This window comes from Rhinoderma darwinii, chromosome 1 (assembly GCF_050947455.1).
Source record: "Rhinoderma darwinii isolate aRhiDar2 chromosome 1, aRhiDar2.hap1, whole genome shotgun sequence".
NCBI lineage: Eukaryota > Metazoa > Chordata > Amphibia > Anura > Rhinodermatidae > Rhinoderma > Rhinoderma darwinii.
This window is the reverse complement of record NC_134687.1, coordinates 48,211,821-48,238,045: the sequence shown is the minus strand read 5'-3', so window position 1 is coordinate 48,238,045 and position 26,225 is coordinate 48,211,821. Positions and strand designations below refer to the sequence as shown.

Below are 26,225 nucleotides of genomic sequence, written 5' to 3'. Positions count from 1 at the left end.
TTTTTCCTGCTAGCTGTAATAATCAGCTAGCGAGAAAAAAGAAGCATCCGACTCCCATTGAAATGAATGGGAGGTGGAATTTTGCGTTGGAATCTGCCGCAAAATTCCTCCGTGTGAACATTTTATAGTACAATAAACGTGGACGGGGATCTTCAAAACACAGATTTAACTTGTAGTGGAAAATAATTTAAAAAAAAAAAAAAAAAGGTCCGTTCCCTGCAGCATAGGCCAAGTTAAAACAAGTGATTATGACAAGAGTGTCTGGGATACCCTTATAAAAAGGGAGGGTCCACCTTTACAACCATTTTTGTTTTTTATTGTTCGCGTCTAAAATTAAGCAACTTTGCAAATAGTCAATTTAGATATCTATTGCTTTGGGTCTACTAGGATATAGATTGATACTATTTCGATACCGTGCACCCTCAAACTGTTCAATATCGTTATATCATGTATTTCGATACTAAGCTGCGCGGCCGCACTGCTTAGCATTGTAACACATGAATGTAGTTAGAGCGGGCCTGCGGGTGTGTAAACAGCCATTGCCCCAATCCTGCGCACGGTCAGCATTATGTGATGCGGTGGGCGCTGCAATAATGAGCGCCGGCACTGCAGATAGAACATGGTTGGTGCACTGCAAAACAACGCCATGTTGTCTTCAGTGCCGGCACCGCCGCTCATTAGTGCAGCGCCGGCCGCATTACCGCATGCTGACCACACGCACACACTTATTGTCAGGAGCGGGGCAATGTCTGTATCACAGCCACAGTCACACTCTAACAACGGATATCAGAGAAACCTCTCATCTCCGCCGCTATTCCCTTGAATGCTGCGATCAAAGATTATATATGCCAGTACATTAAAGTTTAAAGATAAAAAAATAAAAGTAATGTTAAATAAAAACCATTCTCTATGGTTACAGACTACAAACATCCTGTGTGACCCGATAGTGCTGTTGTACTTCTACCGTCTGTCTTTTTTTTTTACGAACATATATTTGGTAAGTTAGAAAGAAATAGGAAACAGATGGATAACAATATGACCGTGTAATTGGAATATCAGATTACACAGGGATTGTTTGTAGTATTTCTATGGGGATACAGAGGTACGCAAAGAAGCTGTTGGCACAAAAAAATAGTCTATTTTTAAAAATCAATACAATTTGCAAAGTTGCTACATTTTTTCATGCATTTGAATACTAGAAAGAAAGAAAAATTGATGGTTGCAATGGTGGACCATCCCTCTAAGTACAATTAAATTTAAAGCGGACACAACAGGCAATTAAGCTGCTCTCTATTTTGTTAAATATGCATCATTCCCCTTTACCAACCAACAGGATTCAGGCCTCATGCACACTAACGTATTTTTTTTCCTCCCGTAAATACGGGTCCTTTGTTACACGTAGTCGACCTGTATTTCACCAGTATTTACAGACCCGTGCCCGTAAATACGGGTCCGGTGTCACCAGTATTCCACCTTCGTTTTTTCTGCACTAATCGGCAGTCCCTTCTCTCGATCAGTGCTGGTAAGATAGAAGGGGCAGCCCTTTCGGGCTGAGTTTCCGCAGCAATTGAAAGTAAAAGAAGTTCATACGTACCGTTGTCTTGGTGGTGCGTCCCTCTTTTGACATCCAGTCCGACCTCCCTGGTTGACGCGGCAGTCCATGTAACCGCTGCAGCCTGTGATTGGCCGCGGCGGTCACATGGGATGAAACGTCATCCCGGGAGGCCGGACTTGAGGAAGAAGCAGGTAAGTTAACTTTTAATACTATTAAATCCAGCGGTAATCACTGTCCTGGGTGCTGAAAGAGCACCTGCCGATCAGTTAACTCTTTCAGCACCCTGGACAGTGACTATCCCCTGACGTCGCCTAGCAACGCTCCGGTAATTACGGGTGCACACACACATAGACTTCTATGGGCCTGCCCGTGCCGTTATTACGGGCACCTACACGTAAGCATATGGGAAGGTACCCGTGGCCAATAGTAGTCTATGGGCCCGTAATTTCGGACGTTTTTACGTTCGTGTGCATGAGGCCTCCCTCTGGATCTGAACAATCTTGATATTACAACCATTTAGAAACAATTGTTTACCATTCTTGCAACCACATTGTAAATGTTTTTATTAAAAGGCAATGACTGCCAGCGCCCAGAGAATTACCAGGGATTGAGTGATCTCGTTCAATGTTCCTCCAAGTCCTTTAGAAAGTGAAATATGCTTTAGTAATTCATTGCACATGATCAGGCACTTAAGAAGCGTTTCAGGGTCATTCTGTAAGAGAAGAAATAAAACTATTTGCAAACAGAGTTCAAAGGTGTTTGCAAGGAAATAAATACACAAACAAACCTTTTCCACCCTGACTTCTTTAAGTTCTGGCTCCTCGGCCTCTTTAATTAGCTGGGCTTTTAATTTCTCAAGCTCCCCCACTTTTTCCTTTAATTCAGAGGCACAGTTGAAGTCTTGTGCAGTTATGGAATCTTCTAACGCTTGTTTAGCTTCGATGAGCTGCACTTTTACATCTGCAATCTGCATTATGGAACAAACATTTCCCAACGTCAACCACAGGCACTAACCCGGAAGAGACATCACAAAAAATGAAAGCGGTTTTCCAGGATATAAGATTGACTGCATGTCTATTGGGGGTGATCTGTGGGGTCACAACTCCAGGATCAGCAGATTGAAGATGCTGCAGACATTGCTGGAGAACGATGGTCCCTTCACTGCAGTAACGGACACAGCAATGACTGTGTGTGAAGCAGTGTCTGGTACGTCAGCCAGCTCAGCCCATGCAAGTTAATGGGTTTCAGATGCAGTACCGGACACAACTTCATGGGTGAGAGCGGAGCGGTGTTTTGTAGTGAAAAGGCTGCGGTGCTCTAGTAAGCTCAACGGTCCATCTGCTGATTGCTAGATTACACCCATCAAACTGCTGACCCGGTGTTAAGGAGAAGTCATCAATCTTGTACCCCAGTATTTTTATTTTAAATAAAGGTTTTAATTTTTAACTATTTTAATTGGTATTTATAAAAAAAATAAAAATAAACTTTTTCAGATGCAACTTCTATGTATTCTGAATATATAGCTGTATCTTGCCTTCAAAGCTGAATTCGAAGGATCTACAAGACTGAATGCTTTGGTGAACACTTGTCCTGCGTGTCTTCCAATATTGCAGTTTATTATCTAGATTAATCCTCACAATAGACTGACCCTTCCTGTTCTGCAGAGATCACTTCTCAACAGTCATCACATTATCATCTGAGGCAGGATTACAATGACAGGAGAGATCACACAGGAGCCACCATTGACACTAGGTGATGCACACTGCTCCCCTCCTAAACAACGACCTCTGCATAGGTCGTAGGAGAATACCTAGAAAGGTCTCCAGAAGTCAATCTGCCATCTCCAAACTACAGGTTCCTATAGTCCATGTGGCTGCTGTAAAGCATATTTCTGAATCCTGTTAAGAGTAAAGTAGCAGCTCAGTCAAGATGGCGGCACCCCATCGTTTTGTACACAAAAAGAAAAAAAAAAAAACACTACCTTTAACCCCTTAACAACATGCCATGTAACATGGCAGCCATTAAGAGGAAATATGGAGTGGGCTAGCAGGCGGAGTGTGCTCCATACTTAGCCGAAAACAGCCCCTGATTTCAGTCGTTTTGTAGCCAAAAACGTTTTTTTGGAGCCGATTTTGGAGCTGTTTTTCCTTTGACAACGAAAAACAGCTCCAAAAACGGCCCAAGTGACATGCTCTCTTTTACAGGAAATCTTATGACGCACCGTTTTTTGTTTTTTTTAAAACAGCGGCGTAAAAAAACGCCCCTCTTGAACTAAATGCCGCTACCGTTTTTCAAGGTGTTTATGCCCCAAAATACACTTGAAAACTTTCAGTGTGAACATACCCTTAAGCCCTTCCAGAGTTTAAAAGGAGCCTGTCAAAATCACACTGCAATACATTAGTAACATAACTGGTATCGCCGCGTCCATAAAAGTCCAAACATTTACAATAAAACTTTAACTGTCTCGGTAAACGGCATAAAAATAAAATAATTTAAAAAATAAATACATTTTAAAAAACTGCCCAAATTGCAGGTAAAGGTCATCTTATTCCCCTAAAAAAAAGGAACAAAAAGTGATCAAAAAGTTGTATGTACCCCAATATGGTACCAATAAAAACGACAGCTCACCCCGCAAAAAATAAGCCATCACACCGCTAAGGCTTTGTTCGCATCTCCGTCGGGGAACCCATGAACGGAAACCAAACTGAAACAAATGGAAGCCACAGGTTGATTTCAACGGTGACTGATCCGGTGCAAATGGTTTCAGTTTGTCACCGTTGAGTAAGGGTTGTGTCGTTTTGACAGAATGAACAGAGCAGTCCACTACGGTATTGCTTCCATCAAAATGACAGAACCCTTATACAACGATGACAAACGGAAACCATTTGCACCAGATCAGTCACCATTGAAAACGTTTGGACTCCATTCATGGATTCCCCTTACGGAAAGCTCCGACGGTACCCATGAACTGAGTCCCGACAAATATGTGAACGAAGCCTAAATAGACAGTAAAAACATTCTTTTTTTTTTTTTGGGGAAAAGCAGTTAAAAAACAAAACAAACAAACTTAGTATAGCTGTAATCATAGCAACCTGTAGGAATAAAGAGATCATGTAGTTTTTAACCACACGCTGAAGGCCTAAAAACAAAGCCGGCCCCAAATTTTTTTTGCCCATTTCACCCCAAATTAATTTCCTCAGTTTCCCAGTACCTTATATGGTACTTTAAATGCGGACATGAAAAACTACAACTTGTCCTCCAAAAAACAAGCCCTCATACGGCTGGCTACATCTACGAGAAAAAAAAAAAAGTTATGGCTTTAGGAAGGCAGGGAAGAAAAAAACAAAAATTGTCAGTGTGCTAAAAACCGAAAATTGTCAGTGTGCTTAATGGGTTAAAGTAGATCTTCCTTTGAAAAAAAAAATCCAAAATGCAATTTTTTTTTTTTAAACGTTTACTACAACCTTTAAAATTCTGACACGTCTTAGGTTTTGATCGGCGGGGCCTGGAAGGGGATGCCCCCAACGATCATCGGAGGGGCGAGGTTAGCCATGTGGGGGCTATAAATTTTCTGAGGAGATCCAAGAACTTCAGGCCATTTGAGTGATTGGCAAGTCTAAACACTCGGGCCCCACAGATCAAAAATCAGATATTCCAAGACTATGACAGGTCAGATGTTTTTTTTTTTTTTTTTAAATAGTTACCCCTTAACTAATGATATTGGCCCTTTTTTAATAGACACATCACTTTACTCTTAATTCTAGGCTGGGAAGGATTGGCCCGTCATCCATGACCAGCATAACTTTTCTACCGAAGTCAGCAGAGACTGCACCAAAAATCATATCTAGTACTGTTAACACAAATTAATCTGTTTTATAACTATATAGTGTATTCAATGCGAGCCCAACATGCCTTTACTTGAAGTTTTCTAAATTCTGTAGCATCTGGTGGGTTATCCACTGTGACAATTGGCTCTCGGAGCTCAGAAATGATTTCTGCTACCTGTTTAACAAAGGTTTCAAAAAGTTAGACAGACTTGTGCAATTCCACAAACAGATAAAAACAATGTTACAAGGCAAAAAGAAAACCTAAAAACGTTCAGTATATTTTAGCGATTCAGGATCGCCATTCAAGGTTAAGTGGGTGACCAGTCATTTCAGTAACAGGGTTTCTTTTCCCACGTGGTCCTGGCCACCGCCCTCTTCTTTATGTGACAAGTTCATGGAGGTATATATTTTAGTTTTAATATTTGATGTTTCTTTCGGTGTCAATCCAAAAAAAAGGGAAAACTAAAAGCGCCTGTAAAGAGTATGCTAATTTGTCCTCAGATAAAAAAAAAAAGGGATAAATCCTTTCCAACTCCAAATACAGAATATGATCAAAAACTACAAAAAACACAAGGCACCAGTGTTTCAGTTCATGTTAAAATATTATAAAGATAAAAATCTTAGATATACCACAGGTGTTTTCACATTCTAAGTTCTCCATAAGGGCTCACGCACATTACGAAGACACGTGCACAGACCCTGTACAGCAGGGGCACACAGAATCTTAAAAGGGTTGGCTCATCTTGGACATTTATGGAATATCCACAAGATATGCTATAAATGTCCGGTAGATCCGGGTTCAACCTCTGGGACCTGCACCTATCTAAAATTTATGGCATATCCTAAGGATATGTCATAAAAGTCAGATAGATGCAGGTCCCATCTATGCGGTTTCCATAAGGCTCATAGAACTTAATGGTAGTTCCGGAAATCGCGTAGCTCGCATGCTACGCGGATGCTGTATCTGCCATTCACTACTATTGGAGTTACGGATAAAGCGTAGCTCAGCGAGTTACGCTGTTTACGTAACTCACGACCATATAATCTTTTTCATGGTCGGAATTTAGCTCATTCAGCTGCAACACACAGCAGCTGAACAGGGTTTAACGGGCCCCGTTCTGGAGATAAATGCGGGTCCCACCTCTGGGACCTGTACCTATCTGACATCTATGCCATATCCTGTGGATATGTCATAAAGGTCTCATGGGAAAACCCCTTTAAAGACCAAGCCAATTTGAATTCTTCCATTTTTGTTTTTTTCTCCGTGCCTTCCAAAAGCCATAACTTTATTTCTTCGTTGTGTTAGTTTTTTGCAGGACAAGTTGTAGTATTTCATGGCACCATTAATTGTACAGCATAATGTACTGGGAAGCTAAAAAAAAATTTGTGGGGAGAAATTGGCAAAAAAAAACAGCGATTACGCCTTTTTTTTCGGGGTGTGGGTTGTTTTTACTGTGTCCATCAGGCAGTAAAAACGACATATTCACCTTATTCTACAGGTTGATACGATTATATGATACCAAATGTATGTTTTGTTTTAGGTTTTACCACTTTTAAAAAAATAAAACTATTTGCTAAAAATAAATAATGTTTGGTGTTGCCATATTCTGAGCGCCATAACTTTATTTTTCCATCAATTTAGTGGTATAAGGACTTAAATTTTGCGGGGCGAGTTGTATCCATATTTTAATTTATTTTTTTTTTACTTTTAGAGTGAAGGAGATATATATATATATATTTTTTTTACGGCATTCACAGAGCGGGTTAATCAACGCTACATTGAGATAGTTTGGACTTTTACGGACGCGGCAATACCAGTTATGTTAACTTATTTTATTTAACGTTGTTTTAGGGAAATAAATATCGGTTTTTTTTAAACAGAAAAAACGAAACAGTTTTTTTTTTATTAGTCCCCTTATTGGACTTGAACCAGCGATCATTGGGTCGCTTGCATGATATACTGCAATATTAATGTATTGCAGTATATCGTGATTTTGACAGTCCTTTGAAGCCATGGCAGAGCTTCAAAAAAGTACAAAAATGGCAGACCGGGGGCCTTCATTAGGCCCCCAGGTTGCCATGACAACGGTAGTCACTGGCGGAACTCATCGCGGAGGGGAAGCGATGGCATGCTTAAGGGGACGCCCCTGATTCTAACAATTTAAATGCTGCGGTCGCGATTAACCACTGCATTTAATGTGTTAAATGAGTGGAATCAAAGTGATCTTTCATTCTGCCCGTTGAAGTGGGGTGTCGACTGTATAACACAGCCGTCACCCGCTGAGTATGGAGTGAGCTCAGACCGTGAGCCAGCGCCATACATCCCCTTAACAGCTGTCACGTATGTGACATGTCGTTAAGCGGTTAAAGGAACAGTGTCATCACAAACATTTTTTTAATATGTTAAAGATGTTAGTGCTTTATTAAAAACGTTTATATTTATTTGTGTGTTTGTGTTTTACTTTTTCTTATTTTTACACTTTTTCTTCCCTATGGGGGCTGCCATTTTTTGTTCCATTTCTGTATGTCGATTAACGACACATACAGACATGGAATACGGCAGCCACAGTCCCATAGGGACTGCGAACGGGTCCCGTCCCATCCACTTCTGTGTAAGCCGCCTGTGTGGGAACTGCGCATGCGCCGCTCCCACACAGTCCAATTTGAAATTGGCGCCGTCCGGCGCCATTTTCCTGTGGACCGGAAGTCGCGGCCGGACAGTAAGATTACTACTTCCGGTCGCGGCTTCCGGACTTGTGCACTTGGACCAGCGGCAGCAGACGGAGCGGACGGGCCGGAGGGAGCCGCGGTGGCAGGAGCAGGTAAGAGATTTCAATGTATGTTCGTGTACGTTTACTACTGTATGCAAACCTACTACACTGTGTGTTAGCTCAAAAAATGGCGACACACAGTGTAGGAGGTTAGACCGTTCAAACCCCTCGTTTATCCCGGCACTAGCCAGGATAAAGGAGGGGGGGGATGCTGAGAGCTCACTAGAGCGAGGGCTTTTTACCCAATTTTGCAATGCTGCAATTTTGGGAATAGCTCCATCTAGTGACCAGCAATGGGAAATATTATAAATTAGAATCTAATTTATAATATTTCCTGACTCGTGCAAAAAATAAAAAAAATTTGAACAATGTTTAATCACCTACACACTAAATGTTTAATTAAAAAAAAAACAACAAGTTTTTCTGGCAACACATTCCCTTTAAGGTTCTGTACTATGGAGTTGCAGGCTCTTCATATCCAGCCTCATGGTTTCTCTGAGAGATGCCATATTCTCCCCTAGAATCAATACTTCGAGAAGGGCATACACTTGTAATATGGTGTGCTAAGGGATAAGCCACAATCATTTCTTTTGGATTTAGTAAAAGTTCGTAAGACCTCCACGTGCCTCCGTAGAACACCAAACAGGCTGCGATGGTTTGGATACCTGCACCGCAAGTGTTCAGAGACCCTAACCCTAAATTGAAAAGTATAGATGGTTACATATTTTAAATAACTATAATTTGTAAAAAAACTCCTGGTAATAAAAAAAAAAGTTAAGATATGCAATACAGAAAATGTACAAAAAAAATGAAGATGTTACACACAAAAACCAGACCACAATAATCCATGTGATACAGCACTTTGCAGGTCAGGTACGTACAGTTAGAATTCTGCGGTCGTCATCTTTCAGAATATCCAGCAAGATTTCCACCAGACAAGATATAAAGGACGTCGGAACATTAGGCATGATGAGTATCTCCTGCAAGACGGCAAGAAGACGCTTCCTATACAGAATAAAAAGATTAAGTAAACATGTTTCATCATTCACCTCTTCATGAACCCAGCACTTACCAATGCCGAGGCTCCAAAAAAAACAAAAAACACAGATACTGTGAAAGTCGGCAAGACGGATATTATTATTCACATGGGGTTTTTGTTTGGGACGGAGGTCTGGTGGCTGGCAACCATCCTCCGTAAACTGAATTGGCATTCAAGTATACGGGGCCATCACTTTCCGTGTAAAACCACTACCTCAAAAGAGAATAGAAATGATATAATAGGCACCAACTACTTCTGCCTAGTTGTTCCACAATCGGCTCATTGGGACTAAATGATCAAAACTACGGCAAGTGAAACGTTGAGGAGCCGCCAAGTGTTACCAATCAGAATCATTTTTTTAGCGGCCCTCTGAAAATTGAAAGCAGACACTACATTGGTTGCTATAGTGCAGCTTCCCCTTGCACCAGTTTTGATGAATCTCCTCCATTCGGTTTAGGCATTTTATATATTTACATCTGATATAAAACAGGCATATTGTTTACAAAGCTGCACTTATTCGCCACATGATTTTATCTGGTCTTGACAATTGGCAGAATGTCTTATTTCTGCAGATTCATTTCTTGACTGTAAATCTTCAGAGATCATTTCAGTTTGCATGTAGTAACAGATCAGTAATAGTAGATTCACCGCCTGAAAGAACGATTAAAATAATTTTATTATCAATTAGTTAAAAATGGCTCAACCAGCCACTACTTCCAAGAAAACAGGCATAAGCAAGTGCTAGGCGAAAAGGGAAGTGTCCAGGGTAATGGTATATTTCTAACACCCAGGACTAACTCTCCCTATTTATGATATATTGATTCGCTACACTCTTGCCAAAAATTTCAATGCATCAAGATCCTACGCGTTTCAGCATTGCCACTAAAGCAATACCTCATCAGGGATTGATATACATAGGTAGTTAAATTCTAAAGGTAGAACACTGGATAGCACTGTTTATGTGCTGATTTTAACCTCCAGCCACGTGTAGGGCTCTGATGTACTGGCCGCACACGCGCCGGAGAAATCATGGGCTTTTAAGGTTAGGAGCCCGCCCTTCAGACGTAGTCATCGGGGGCAGCCGCCAATCCAAGTTCAGCACGGCACAGCTGTGACGTGCAGGAGGCGGCTTGCCTCCTCCTTGCCGACCAATCAGGGCGCCCGGACAACGAGAGTGTCCATAGTAACCAGGGGACGCTAGACGCGGCTCCTGGTATACCGATCGACAAAACACAGAGTGAATGGATAGCGATCATGTTCGCCCTCCTGTACTCTAAACCACTGTCCCAAGCAAGTAGGCACAGTGAAGGAACAGGGGGGACATAGCAAAATCACCAGGGGCAAATCCCGGGGCACAGACTGTCAAATCAATGACTGCGTTGTCCAGCACCGTAGATCTACATTAAGCCAGGGAGTTATCGAACAGGGCAACGGCCCTGGATGTCATAGATCAATTTGCCCATACAAGACCAGTAAGGATTGATATTTACTACATGGTAACAACCAAAAGTCACCAAGGGGGCACTGTTCCAAAAAAGTCACTAAATGACACCCTATAGTTTCCCAGCAGCGCCCCGTCAATAAAACTAGGGCGCCCGGTCATACCCAAAATTAGAGAAAACACGAGTAAGAAATTTGTTCATTCAGGCCATGAGGGTTGATGGTCTGCATGCGGAAAATCCATTCCGCCTCTTTTTGTAGAATCTTTCTATCAAGATTTCCCCCTCTCAGGAGTGCTCTAACGTGTTCGATTCCCTGAAAGGCCAGAACTGTGGAATCCCCATCATGGCATGACCACACATGTCGCGCCACCGCCATGTCCTTCTGACATCCCCTATGTGGTCGCGAATCCTCCTCCTGAACTCCCTGCCAGTCTTACCCACGTATTGTAGACCACACTTACATGTGATAAGATAGACAATTCCTTTCGTCTTACAATTAATGAATGACCTGTTGTCAAATGTTCTTCCAGTTTTAGTGCTTGTAAATTTCCTACTGCACAATACAGACTCGCAAGCTTTACATGTCCCGCATCTAAAAGGTCCCTTCAGTAATCTTCAGCCAAGTATTGACCCGAGTCTGCGGTTGTAAATGGCTGTGAACAAGACGATCCCTAAGGTTGCGTCCCCTCCTGTATGTTATCAAAGGGTAATCCCCCACCAGGTCCCCTACGTTAGGGGCAGCTTTTAAGATACCCCAAAATCGTTTAAGGACTTCCCTCACCTCCGTATTAGCCGAATCGAAGGTACCTATCATCCTGATGGATTCCTCCTCCATTTTTTTCGGTTTAGGGTTTAGGAGGTCATTCCTATTGCAACCCAGGGCATTCTGAAATGCCCCTTTTAGTATATTCCTGGGGTATCCCCTGTGTCTAAATCTGTTCTCCAGCTCCCGTGCAGAAACCCTGAAGTCAGCGATAGTCGAGCAGTTTCGGCGTGCCCTGAGTTCGTTGCCGTTTCCTTACGGTACATGTTCGTCTGTATGGTTCCAGAATCCGTCTTGGAGATCAAAATATCTAGGAACGTAATTTTAGTATCCTGGATTTCAGAAGTAAAAAAGAGACCCAGCTCATTAATATTCAAGACCTCAAATTCCTGGGCAACTATAGGGTGTCATTTAGTGACTTTTTTGGAACAGAGCCCCCTTGGTGACTTTTGGTTGTTACCATGTAGTAAATATCAATCCTTACTGGTCTTGTATGGGCAAATTGATCTATGACATCCAGGGCCGTTGCCCTGTTCGAGAACTCCCTGGCTTAATGTATATCTACGGTGCTGGACATCGCAGTCATTGATTTGACAGTCCGTGCCCCGAGATTTGCCCCTGGTGAGTGCGCTATGTCCCCGATGTTCCTTCACTGTGCCTACTTGCTTGGGACAGTGGTGGAGAGTACAGGAGGGGAACACGATCGCTATCCATTCACTCTGTGTTTTGTCGATCGGTATACCAGGAGCCGCGTCTAGCGTCCCCTGGTTACTATGGACACTCTCGTTGTCCGGTCGCCCTGATTGGTCGGCAAGAAGGAGGCAAGCCGCCTCCTGCACGTCACAGCTGTGCAGTGCTGAACTTGGATTGGCGGCTGCCCCCGATGACTACATCTGAAGGGCGGGCTCCTAACCTTAAAAGCCCATGATTTCTCCGGCGCGTGTGCGGCCAGTACATCAGAGCCATACACGCGGCTGGAGGTTAAAATCAGCACATAAACAGTGCTATCCAGTGTTCTACCTTTAGAATTTAACTACCTATGTATATCAATCCCTGATGAGGTATTGCTTTAGTGGCAATGCTGAAACGCGTAGGATCTTGATACATTGAAATTTTTGGCAAGAGTGTAGCGAATCAATATATCATAAATAGGGAGAGTTAGTCCTGGGTGTTAGAAATATACCATTACCCTGGACACTTCCCTTTTCGCCTAGCACTTGCTTATGCCTGTTTTCTTGGAAGTAGTGGCTGGTTGAGCCATTTTTAACTAATTGATAATAAAATTATTTTAATCGTTCTTTCAGGCGGTGAATCTACTATTAATGAAGGACATCATATATGGATACTACAGTGAATTTTTATAGTAACAGATCAGGAGCTTGTGGGAAGGTTTCTATAGCAAAAGGTAAAGTGACATAACACCCAACGAGCAATTCTGACCTACCGTCCACCCTCTTCACTGGTATCCAGGCAGCCTATTATATGAATCAGCTGCTGGCCTATGAACGCTTTAGTCATCAGCTCTTCAATTTTAGCCATATCTGCCTTCTCTTCCTCAGTAACAGCAGGGAGTGTACGAAGATAACTACAGTGAAACAGACAGACATGAAAGTGAAATAATCTCTTCGTTATAGAAATAGTAAAATTTATAGATAAGACAAATAAACGCTATAAATAAATGTATGTTTCTAAAATATACTGACAGCATAGAAATAAAAACGCGCCAATACAGAATTCCTGTTTCTACCACCATGAGCAATCCCTGTTCAAGAGAGCAGTTTTGCAGCAGGCAATTAAAAGGGTTGTCTAGAGACTAAAAAAATATATTTAAGATAGTTCACAATGGTGTGCAGGAAGAAAAAAAAAACAAAAAAAAACACCTCAACCGACCCTCTCCCATTTCACTACTGACGCGGATAAGTTCCCCGATTGTCTTTACTTTCTGCTGTAGCGATGACATCCCATCAAAGAGATGTGACTGCTGTAGCCAATCACGGTGATTGCCGCTCCATTAAAGTTCCTCCTCATTGTGGGGATACAGTTAGGAGCATTAGGATGGGCTTGGGTCCCCCGTTCTAATGACCAGAGGGGGTCCCAGCAGTTAGACACTTCTCTCCTATCCTTTTGATAGGTGAAAAATATTGATTCTGGGAATACCGCTTAAAAATTCAGACCGTACTTTAGAAATATATATCTTAATTTATCATATAGCACGGCTTTTCAATCTTCTTCTACTGGGGCTTCATTAGCCAGAACATGGTAATGCCTGGGCTTCAACATTAAGTTAATTTTTAAAGATTTTGGCATGGACTTTGACTTATCTTAAAATTTGATTCCTGAACCCAGTCGAACACTAAAATAAGCACAAAAGAAGTTAGTTACTGTTGCTAAACCTGAGATTGGTGCAACTATAGAAAGGTCTGTGATGTTGTGTTTGCACATTTGGTGCAGATTTTCAATGTGGAATATGAGCTAAAGCCCCCTACCTAATCTACCTTCTCTCCATTCATTTACTCTGCACATAGCGATCTGTGTTTGCGTGATTTTCCTCCGGGTACTCCGGTTTACTCCCACACCTCAAAAACATACCAATAGGGAATTGAGATTGTGAGCCCCAATGGGAACAGAAAAAAAAAAAAAAGAAAAAAAAAAAAAAAAGGACGTCCGTACAGCGCTGCCATATAAGTAACTGAAATAAATAACCCCCAGAGCTGCAGTCCGGGGCAGAGCGCTAGTAGCGCTCCTACTGGGACCCCAACTGTGCTCCTGACATCGCTGTCAATATATGGACAGAGATGTCAGGAAATTCCACAGAGTCCCGGAGCAGAGCCTATACTAGGTGGTACATGCGACTTTTTGATTCGTTTTTATTCTAATTTTTAGTGTGGTGACTAAAAAAAAACGCAATTCTACGATTGTTTTTTACAACTTTCACCGAGCGCTATAAAGGACACACTTTATTGTGCGAGTCAGTACGATTATGGTGATAAATGTATATAGCTTTTTTTATGCTTTATGGCGTTTGCAAAATAAACTATTTAAAAAAAAAAAAAATATATATATATATATATATTATCTCATTTACTGTTTGTGTTGCCATATTCTAAGAGCCATAACTTTATTTTTCCGTCAAGAAAGCGGTGTGAGGGCTTGTTTTTTGCGTAACGAACTGTAGTTTTGATCAGTATTATTTTTTGGTACATGTGACTTTTTGATCTTTTTATTCAATTTTTTGGGAGGTGAAGTGACCAAAAAAAAAAAAAAAAAAAAGAAAAAAAGGATTCTGGTATGGTTTATTATAATTTTTTTTTACGGCGTTCAAAACGTGGGATAACAAAATACTTTTATAGTTCAGGCCGTTACGGACGTGGCGACATGAATTATTTCTGTTTTTTTTTAAAAATAATAAAGGACTTGTTGATCAGGGGAAAAAGGGCGATTTTGACTTCTGGAAAAAAAAAAAAAAAAAGTTTTAAAGTAACAACTTTTTTTGGTCCTGATCGCTATTCTAATACACTGCAAAACATGCATAGTTACTAGTGGGTCCTGCCTTTGGCGGGACCTACTAGGCTTCTGTAGATGGCAGACTCGAAGGCCATTGTTAGGCCTCAGATTGCCATAGCAACCATTGGCAGCCTACAATTGCGTCGCGCGGCCGAAGATGGTGTTGTACCCAATTAGAAGCCACGATCACTATTGAACATCGCTTCTAAGGGGTTAATCAGCAGGGACCACCGCGATCAATCCCTGCACATTAACAGGTTCCCGACCGCTGGCCGTATTTATACGGCCAGCGGTCAGGGTCTCTAAAGTCCGGCGTATAGTATATATACGGCCGCACTTCAGAGACTGTGCACGCGGGATCGCGTGCACACAGCTCTATGCCCTGGCTGTTGCTAACAGCCATGGGCACTGGGCAGAATGTCAGGGGTCAATCTTTTGGCCCCTGAACATGTGATCGCTGTGACAACCAATCACAGCGATCACATGCATTTCTGCATAGAAAACAGTGTGCACGCGATCGCGTGCACACAGCCCTGTGCCCTCGCTGTTACCAACAGCTCTGGGCACTGGGCAGAGTATCAGGGACCAATCTGATGGTCCCTGAACATGTGGTCGCTGTGAAAACCTATCACAGCGACCACATTTGTTTTATTTTGACTTTTCTGGCAGTAAATCTCCTGCCTCTTTTCTTCTCCTCAAACATTGTTTCAGTTTGAGGAGAAGAAGAGACTCGGGAGAATTGCTGCCAGAAGATTACAGTTACAAAAAAATACAGTTACACTCTAAAACATTCTCTGTATAGATAGATTTCTATCTATCTATACAATCTATCTATCCATCTATCTTTTTTTCTATCTATCTACCTTTCTTTCTTTTATTCTATTAGAATAGGCAGGTAGGGAGTATATAATTATATATATATCCACATATATATAATATATATAGCAATAGCGGTTTATTTTTTTGTTAGCGGTAGTGTAGATATATATAGCAGTTAGTTTGTGTGTTTTATAAAAAAAAAAATAAAAATTTGTTTAGTTAGTGTTAGTGTTAGTTACGTTATGGCGAGGAAGTTGTTTAGCGCCGAGGAGGCATACGCCATGCTGTGGTCTGAGTCGGAGACCGCATCAGAGATGGCGTCCGAGATGGAACCTGTTTTAGGTAGTGACGATGACAGCGTCACTTCAGGTTCATCTTCAGGGGACGTTGTCCCTGATGCAGTCGAAACTGCAGAACATGAAAGCGCAGGGCCAAGTAGCGCTGTAGCACGGGACAGCCTGGTCCCTCCAGTCCAGGCTCTTGTATGGGCACCTGCCCCATCTTTTGGGCCTAGAATCCACGGATTTACGGCCACTCCTGGCATAACCGTGGACAATACAAATTTCGTCCAAATGGATTACTTCCATTTATTTATAACGGACGACATCCTAAATCAGATTGTCCACGAAACAAATTTATATGCCACGCAATATATAAGGCAGAAACCTTCATCCACCCATGCCAGAGATTGGACGCCCACCAATTTGCAGGAATTAAAATTTTTTTTGGGGCTCACCCTAAATATGGGTATTGTCAAAAAGCCCTCCATTAGGTCTTACTGGTCAACAAGACCCGCCCAAGCCACCCCAGTATATTCTGCAGTAATGCCCAGGTCTCGTTATGAGACAATAATGAGGTTCCTCCACTTCAATGACAACGCACAGGCCCCCCCAAGTACCGATGCAAACCGGGATCGGTTGTTCAAAATAAGACCGCTAATAAATTCCCTGAATAATTTATTTCTGCAACTCTACACCCCTGAGCAGAATGTAAGTGTGGACGAATCCCTCCTCAACTTTCATGGCAGACTTAGCTTTCGCCAATATCTACCTTCCAAAAGGGCAAGATATGGCGTTAAGCTCTACAAATTGTGTGAAAGCGGGTCAGGATATACCACCGCCTTCAGGATTTATGAAGGGCGGGACCGCACAATAAATGTTCCTGGATGCCCCCCTGATCTTTCCACCAGCAGTAAGATCGTGTGGGAGATAATGCAGCCTCTGCTTCACAAGGGGTACCACCTGTACTGTGATAATTTTTATTCGAGTGTGCCCCTGTTTAGGCATTTGCATGCTGCAAGGACTGGGGCATGTGGTACCATGCGCAAAAACCGAATTGGTTTTCCACAGCAATTAGTGGGGAAGCGCATGGTAAAGGGGGACTCCTGTGCTTATGCATCTGAAGAATTGCTGGCGGTCAAGTTCAGGGATCGCAAAGACGTGTATGTGCTAAGCACGATTCATACCGCAGGAACAGTGGCAGTGAGGGAAAGAGGGGCAACATCGGACAAGCACAAACCAGTGAGCGTGTCCGAATATAACAAGTACATGGGGGGGGTGGATTTAAGCGACCAGGTTTTACAGCCCTATTTAGTAAAACGCAAAACTAAAACCTGGTACAAAAAGGTGGCCATTTATTTGTTACAGGTGGCCATCCACAATTCATTTGTGCTCTACAAAAAAAACAGAGGCAGAGACACATACCTGGATTTCCAGGAAAAAATTATTGAAGGCCTCATTTTTGATGTTCAGGACACCCGAGAATGCCCCCAGTCTGAGGATGTCACGCGACTGACGGAAAGACACTTCATCAGTCGGATTCCCCCAACAGCAACCAGAAGCAACCCCCAGAAAAAGTGCCGCGTCTGCAGAAAAGACGGGCACCGCAAAGATTCCCGATATTTCTGTCCCTCATGTCCCTCGCAACCAGGCCTGTGCATTGAGCCATGTTTTAAAAAATACCACACTGTTCTGAATTATTAGATTTTAGTTAATTTGTTGAAAATATATTTGCCCTACATTACGTTTTTATTTTTCCCATGATTTTACTCCAAGGGTGAGGGAGGGAATGGGTGGGGGGTGGATGTCATGTTTGCATATTCTCTAAAGTTCATCTGCTGGAGAGTCCATTTGCATTAACCTGCAATTTCTTATTTTAGAAAACCCCAAAAAATAAATTCCCATTATACCCCTAAGTGAATATTTTGGGATTTCTGCTTCAAGAGCAGATATTTTGTGTTATAGAAACTCTGTTGAGTTTTGTAAAACCAGCTTTGAAAAAAAGCGATATGTGAAATAATCTTCTTCTATCCTCCGCCCTGCTACATCTCTATGTGATCAATAAGGCCACATATTTGGTATCCCCGTGCACGGGAGAAGTGGCAGAATGTGAACGGAGATTAATTTTGGCCGTGGTCTATACCGTGTGTGAAAAATACTAGCCTAAACTGACGCATTTGCTAAAAAAGTGCTGATTTTATTTTGTTCCATCTTATTCAAGAAACTTTCAGAAGAAAACTGGACTTGCTAAAAATATGATAAACCCCTTGAAGGAAACCTTGTGGGGTCTACTTGTGTGAATGAAGTCATTTATGGGGTGTTTCTAATGTTTCAGCAGCATTAGGCCCCCCAGAAAACAGTATGCGGCTCTAAAATCAAATGCAAAATTCCTGGACCGAAAAGGCCAAAAAGCCTCCTTTTATGCCAAGCCCTGGCACATGCCCGCACAGCGAATAAGGCACACATATTTGGTATCCCCATGCACGGGAGAAGTGGAAGAATGTGAAAGGAGATGAATTTTGTCCGTGGACTATACCGTGTGTGAAAAATACTAGCCTAAACTGACGCATTTGCTAAATTCTTGCATTTTTTTCCAATTTTGCCCACTTTAGAGAAAAAAATAAAAATGATATATACTGACAAATGCCACTAAAACAAAGCCCTATCTGTCCTTTAAAAAGAGTGTAAAATTCAAAGATGAACTTTATTCACCTACAGAGTTATAGTCATCTAAAGAAGCGCATAGCAAAATTGTGAAATTTGCTCTGGTCATTTAGCTGTAAAACAGCCTAGTCCTTAACCGGTTAAGCTGTAATAACTGCGGTTTCCGACAGTAGCCTATCATAGCTTAAGGAAACGCCGGGGGGAAATGGCGCTGTATTTTCCCCATGACATACTATACCGTCACTGAGAGCGAACAATGCAGTCAGCATGAGGTTGGGTTCACACACCCTATTTACGGACGTAATTCGGGGGTTTTAACCTCAAATTACGTCCGAAAATACGGCACCAAAGCGTCTGCAAACATCTGCCCATTCATTTGAATGGGCTTTATGATGTTCTGTGCCGACAGTCATTAAAATAGACGCCCACGTCAAAGAAGTGCCTGTCACTTCTTGAGACGTAATTGGAGCCATTTTCCATTGACACCATGGAAAAACAGCTCCAATTACGTCCGTAAGGGACGCAGCGAAAAGCGCCTGCACTTGCCATTACATCTGAAATGCCGGAGCTGTTTTCTCCTGAAAACAGCTACGTAATTTCAGCCATAACGGAGGCTGCCGTGTGAACATACCCTTACTGAATAGTAAGTCAAGGAGCATGAAGGGGTTAAGCTAGTGGATGGAGCCAAACCGCTATCATGTCTTTCATACAAAGCACACAGACAAGAAAACATTCTCCCCTATCTCTTTGTAGAACACACACAGAAGCAACAGCATCATGGAGGACATCATAAAGCAGTGTGAGATAAAACGCTTATTAGAAGCAGCGGCAGCATCTGTGTCTCCCACTCTGCTCCCTCCTCCCCATAGATTTCTATGGGCAGCATGTAATCTGATCCTTCAGCAAGTTGAGAATCAGTCTTGTACCTTAAAGGAACAGTGTCATCACAAATACATTTTTTATATGTTAAAGATGTTAGTGCTTTAATAAAAACGTTTATATTCATTTGTGTGTTTGTGTTTTACGGTTTCTTATTTTTACACTTTTTCTTCCCTATGGGGGCTGCCATTTTTTGTTCCATTTCTGTGTGTGTCGATTAACGACACACAGACATGGAATACGGCAGCCACAGTCCCATAGGGACTGTGAACGGCTCCCGTCCCATTCACGTCCGTGTACGGCGTCTGTGTGGGAACTGCGCATGCGCCGCTCCCACACAGTCCTATTCGAAATTGGCGCCGTCCGGCGCCATTTTCCTGTGGACCGGAAGTCGCGGCCGGACTGTAATATTACTACTTCCGGTCGCGGCTTCCGGACTTGTGCACATGGAACAGCGGCAGCAAAGGGAGCGGACGGGCCGGAGGGAGCCGCGGCGGCAGGAGCAGGTAAGAGATTTCAATGTATGTTAGTGTTTGTTTACTACTGTATGTAAACCTACTACACTGTGGGTTACCTCAAAAAATGGCGACACACAGTGTAGGAGGTTAAACCTTTCAAACCCCTCGTTTATCCCGGCACTAGCCAGGATAAAGGAGGGGGGAATGCTGAGAGCTCACTAGAGCGAGGGCTTTTAACCCAATGTTGCAATGCTGCAATTTTGGGAACTAGCTCCATCTAGTGACCAAAAATGGGTAGTATTATAAATTAGAAAAAATTTATAATATTTCCTGTCTCTTGAAAAAAATAAAAAAAATTTGAACAATGTTTAATCACCCACACACTAAATGTTTAATTTTTTAAAAAAAAACATGTTTTTCTGGCAACACATTCCCTTTAAGGCTACATTCACACAACAGTGAAAAACAGCCATGTGACGATAGTCTTTTTAACGGACGTTTTCAGAACCACAAGTTCTATGGGTGTATTTACATGGCCGATTTTTTGAACGGCCTGTGAACATTGGCCGTCAAAAAATAGGACGTGTCGTATTTTTGGCCGTTTTCACAGCCAGACGGCTCCCATAGAAGTCAATCGATCCGATTTTACCCGCCGTTTCTCAGGAAACAATCCTTGTAACGGCACACAGCACTACTTTGAGCGCTGAGCCCGGAGAAGCCCTTGACATTACTGTCCATATAAGGACAGTGAAGTCAGGTCTTTCAACAATGGAATCCCCGGCCAGAGCATCGCAAGATCTCTAGCCGGGCACTACAGTCATGTAGATAGGACCCCTCCATGTAGATAGCACCCCCTGCCTAAAGATTGCAAACCCCCCCCCCCCCCCCCATTGATAGCACCACTGCAGCTTCCTGTAGGAGCGGAATCCCCAGTGGCCAGACCCCGCTCTGGCAGGGGATTCCGCTCCTGGAGAAGCCCCCGGCCTCATTATCCATATATGGACATATATAAAGGGGTTGCTCCTGGAACGGAATCCCCAGGGCCGGTCTAGCAGGAGATTCCGCTCTCCTGACGTCACTGTCCATATATGGACAGACGTCAGGGGCTCCTCTATGAGCGGAACCCGAAGGCAGAGGAATTCCATGCCTACAGTGAAGCTATCTACAGTTGGCATCGTGGCACCATCTACAGGGACATTGCAGCACTATCTAAAAGAAAAAAAGGCCATGAAAAATGCACAGACTGACTAGAAATGGATGAAAATTTAGAGACACACCGACGCAAAATGGCCATGAAAAACTGACAGTTGATCAGTTTTTAATGGCCATTTTTTTTCACTGCCGTGTGAGTGTAGACTAAGATGGATTTAGCAGTAAATTCAGAATGAGTGAACAGCTAGGAGGGGAAACAGCTTGATAAGTAAAGAGGGATTTAAAAAAATAAAATAAAAAAAGTAGATCGATATATATATATATCTAGATCTCCAACTTTCTTATATTCGCTTGTCCTATTGATTTATGCAGTTTGTTGAAAGGTTACTGACCATTTAAAGAAAAACAACAAAACAAAGAAACGGAAGGGGCAAGAAAAAAAAAAAACAACGTTGGGCTGGATTCACACGAACGTTGCGCTTTTGCGCGCGTGAAAAACGCGCCGTTTCGGTTGCGTTGGAGTTGCGTGTGGCATCCGTTTGGGCAGCGTGATAGCGTATTTAACGCGCGTATGGCATGCGTTTTTTTACACGCGTCAAAACAACGGAGGGTGGAGTAATGGAGAGGGCAGCCTACAAAAATACACTTTCTCCAACACCTGCTTGCTGTGAGCACATGTTCGCATCAAGATTTCACGTTACCTCACACTTTGGCCCGTGTTTGTTGTTTTTGGGTGGTTTTACAGGTTAAAAAACTACTATTGCTGCAGATGTCAGTTTAAACTGTGCGCATGTGCTCAGAAAGTGAAAAGCCACTTCCTGGTTTGTAGTTGTTTTGTCTAGTCTGCTCAACTCATTTACATAGACTTAACAAGTGTTGCGTGAAAAACGCTGTGCGTACGGAGGTGCTTCCGTGTGCCCTGCGTTGTTTTCACGCACCCATTGACTTCAATGGGTGCGTGATGCGTTGAAAACGCTGAATCAACGGACATGTCATGCCTTTTTGGCAACGGAGCAACGCTGCGCAAAAACCACGCACATGTCTGCACGGCCCCATAGACTAATATAGGTCCGGGCAACGCGCGTGAAAATCACGCGCGTTGCACGCGCGTATTTTACGTTCGTCTGAATAAAGCCTTACCTCAGCAAATACTCCGCATACACAGCTGTCTCTGGTAAAATCTGTTCAAGTGCAGCATCCCCCTCATCGCCTTTTGACTTGAAGTATTCACAAAGCGCTTTCCAGTACAATACATTCTCTGGACTCAAAGAGTCCAAGGGAATTAGCTTCCTAGGGAAGAAATTTTGATGCAAAAGTCAAACACTGGTTTGCTAAAAGTAAAAACTTACTGTTGCTAAGCGCATCGTATGGGCCAGTTCACACATTGCGTAAATACTGCAAATTTTCAGAAATGGAATTAGACCGGCCTGGATGACATCAGAGGGTCGGCCTCCTGGGATGACGCTTCATCCCATGTGACCGCCGCTGCAGCCAATCACAGGCTGCAGCAGTCTCCTTGAATGAGACGTCATCCCATGAAGCCAGCAGGCTTTAGTGCTGCAGTTTTTCGCCGCGGGCATTCCGGGCGGAAAACTGCACCACAGTTTGGTGGGTATTTTAGCCCGGAATGCCCTGCGGCAGGCAGGGCGGATGCACTGCGTGCTATTACGCAGTGTACCCGCCACGTGTGAAGTCAGCCTGTGTGTACAGATGCAACGGTCAATCATGTGTTAAGCCGCTCCATTCAAGCTCTATGAGACGGACTACAACAGTCAAGCAATTGGTGGGAAAAAACGCAGAAGCCCCTGTCTAGAGCCTGGTTCTCATTTACAATTTGTAGCCTGTTGACAGATTCCCATATAAAACAACGAAATTTGCATTTCACAAGGAGCCATGATTGGTAATGTATGAGGACGAGCGATCGTTACTACAATCGCTCGTCCCCAAACAATTCCATCATGTAGGCAGCACATCTCCGTTTACACAGGGAGATGCGCTGCTGACTAGCGACCATTTTACTGGCTGCATAAACTGGCAGATTAGCTCATGAATGCTCGTTTGCCCGATAATTGGGCAGTGTACGAGGACCTTTAGATCAGTGGGGACTGGCCATTGGGACCCCCAGCGGTAGCTAGAATGGAGAACCTTAGTCCCCTGTGAATAGAAGTTAAGTGTTCATAGGTAAAATACTTTTTTTTTGCCATAATAAAAATGTACAATTTTAACCTACACTATGCAATCAACAGAAAACGCGTCAACCGTTGTTTACCTCTCATCAATGTTTTTACACTTTTCGACAAGTTCATTGACAGAGGAAAGAGCGAACATCGCATTGAGTGCAGAAACAGCAACTTCTGGTGAATTTTCCACATCCAGACGATGGAGCAGCTCCAGGACATTCCCCTCCGTGTACTTCAGCCAGGACTGCAATAGTTTTTTCTGCAGAATTTCTTTTACGGCCTCTATAAAAACAAAAATAAATAATGCACATAGCTATATAGAAAACTGACCAAGTCCACTCTACATCATTCACAACACTTACCGGATCTGTCATTCAGCCCTAGTTGCAGGAGTTTAACTCTTTGTGCAATGGTTAATGCTCTTATATGGACCTTTTCTGCTAAAACCTGTGGGAGACCGGGATCATAGAGGTTACCTGGTAAATGCTTTTATGTAATATGGAGGTGGTTCTTCTATGGCAAACATTCAGCAACAGCTACTTTACCTGGTACGCAAGCTTTCTCACAAGCTCCTTCACATCCATGATTCTTCCAACAATCTTCGGCAAAGTCCTGGCAGATGGAGCAATACAAGATAACACCGCTCTCCGCACTTCTGCATTGAGATCATTTTCCAACAAATGCATGTAAGCTATAAAACAAAAAGTATCAGGAATGGCCCAATATTGACACAACGACGCACATAGTACGTAACTATTAAAAGGGGTACCCCCGTAATCAATATTTATCAGTGAAGGAAGAGAAATTCCACAGCACTCACCATATAGTTAAAGAAATCTTCTTTAATAGGCAAGAGAAGGCAGCATGGATGTGGAGCACAAGTTTTGCACGCACCCACTTTTCTTCAGTGCAATTCAAATATTTCCCTTATACACAACTGAGCCCCACCTGTTAATTAATGGATCTTGCGTGGTGCTGGGACGTATTGTGCTCCAAGAGCCGGAGAAGTGCCTGTCTATTATTCGTCTCAGTATTGCATCAATATTCATCACCTATCCTTAAGATAGGTGATACATTTCTGATCTGTGGGGGCCTGAGCGCTGTGACCCCCACCGATCACGAGCTTAACTTGCCATTCCTGGGAGCCCCATAGAAATGAATGGAGCAGTGGTTGAGCAGGCTCCATTCCTATGGGGCTCCCAGGAACAAGGTAAACTCATTCTCGTGATCGATGGGGGTCTGATCGGTCTGACCACCGATCAGATATTTATCATCTATCCTGTGGACAGGTGATAATGATTATGGGAAAACCCCTTTAAAGGTCAAAAATCTGGAACATTCTCGATCTATATTTCTAAGTAGAGAGATGGAAATTCCAAGTCCAGTCAGCGATTGGCATTTAAAAAAAAAATAAAAAAATAAATATTTTATCTGGACTCGCACGCAGATAATCCTGGGTGTATGGAAAAAGCACAAATGTTGCGTTTCAACCTATCTGATCCCTTATTCACAAGGAAAATAAGTGGCGGCAGACGTGCCAATTTACTACCCCGCTGAAATATCATGCCTAGGAGGAAGATAGTCAAAAATTTACAAATGCCTATTAGAAAAGTCACAATCAGAAGGTCAATCACATGACACAATGAGAGATCCTACTCCATATAAACTTATATGCCATAAGAGGATATTCGAAAACAGGTTTTCTATTAGTCTAAGCAGCAGTCGGACGTTTTTCGGTATACCCATATAAAACAGTGTCATGTTATTCTCACCATTGGTAACTGGGCAGTTCACATCACTTGGGTCCTGAAGCCTGGCCAGAGCCAGTACTGCCTGGATCCGGACATTGGGTACTCTGTCTGTTACGCGAATAAGCATGGCGTCATGGATTTTATCAAACAAATCATCGTCAATCAGAGCATTTTCAGGCAGGTTTACCAATAGTTTATAGATCAGCTGGCAGACTCTAAACCTCACCGCCATGCTGTTGGCAACATGTGACTGGAAAAAAAAAAAATAATCAGAACTGTTGAGATGTTTAAAAGGTGAAGTATTTATGTATAACATAATATATAATAAAAGGTCTGTTCTTTCTATATGCCTTTCTTAGATCATCAACGCCATCTAGTGTTTATAGCATCATAAAACCAGGAGAGGAGTTCAACAACAACTTGAGAGTCTTAAAGATTTGAGGAAAGACGTTCAGATATAAAAACTAGAAATACTTTTATGATCCATATCTAGACAGTTTTTCTGAGATGGCCCTTTAAAACAAAAATAGAGATATCTTGTTAGGATTGATTATCATCCTAAAATTCCCCCATATTCAGTGTCACCCATATCCCTCTTTCCACACTTCTAAGTCCATATTCACACGCTCAAAAAACACAATCTGCATGGAATAATAAATAATGCAATGCGTATTTTAAGTCTCACGTAGCAGCAGTCTTCAGGTATGTGCACACGCTTACTAAAAAACGTCTGAAAACACAGCGCCGGTTTCAAGGGAAACCAGCTCCTGATTTTCAGCCTTTTTTTTTTACCAACTCGTGTTCTTCACGGCTGTTTTTGGAGCGTATTTTCTAAAACACCGACGCAAGTGTAAAGCCAGCCTCAGACTGATATTGGTCTACAGAAGCAGTGAGAAGGAGCTGGAAGAGATAGGTCGTTCATCAGACCGAGCAGTTCCTAAAAAACATGGTTAGGGTGCAGCGTGAAATGAGAATAATCCCACTATAAAATTATTGCAAAAATTACCAGAATGAGTTATTCGAGATGCAAATAAGTCTGGGAAAAACCATTAATAGCAATGTCCATACAAAGATAACTACTGAATGTACGGAGGAAAATATGGATCTGTATTGGCGCTGCTGAGTGGTGAAGACAGGATGAAT

General features: G+C 42.6%; 1 protein-coding gene across 1 annotated transcript in view; it reads right to left on the bottom strand.

Annotated features, from left to right (window-relative positions):
• NCAPG (non-SMC condensin I complex subunit G) overlaps positions 1-26,225 on the bottom strand; it is a 78,208-nt gene that overhangs the window by 26,654 nt on the left and 25,329 nt on the right. The window contains exons 3-12 of the mRNA XM_075858479.1: positions 25,104-25,332; positions 23,877-24,022; positions 23,694-23,778; positions 23,421-23,613; positions 22,292-22,441; positions 12,842-12,982; positions 9,035-9,158; positions 5,468-5,557; positions 2,343-2,522; positions 2,157-2,267 (exon numbers count right to left, since the gene is read on the bottom strand). Coding sequence (XP_075714594.1) covers positions 2,157-2,267; positions 2,343-2,522; positions 5,468-5,557; positions 9,035-9,158; positions 12,842-12,982; positions 22,292-22,441; positions 23,421-23,613; positions 23,694-23,778; positions 23,877-24,022; positions 25,104-25,332 — 1,449 coding nt within the window. The remainder of the gene's footprint in view (positions 1-2,156; positions 2,268-2,342; positions 2,523-5,467; positions 5,558-9,034; positions 9,159-12,841; positions 12,983-22,291; positions 22,442-23,420; positions 23,614-23,693; positions 23,779-23,876; positions 24,023-25,103; positions 25,333-26,225) is intronic.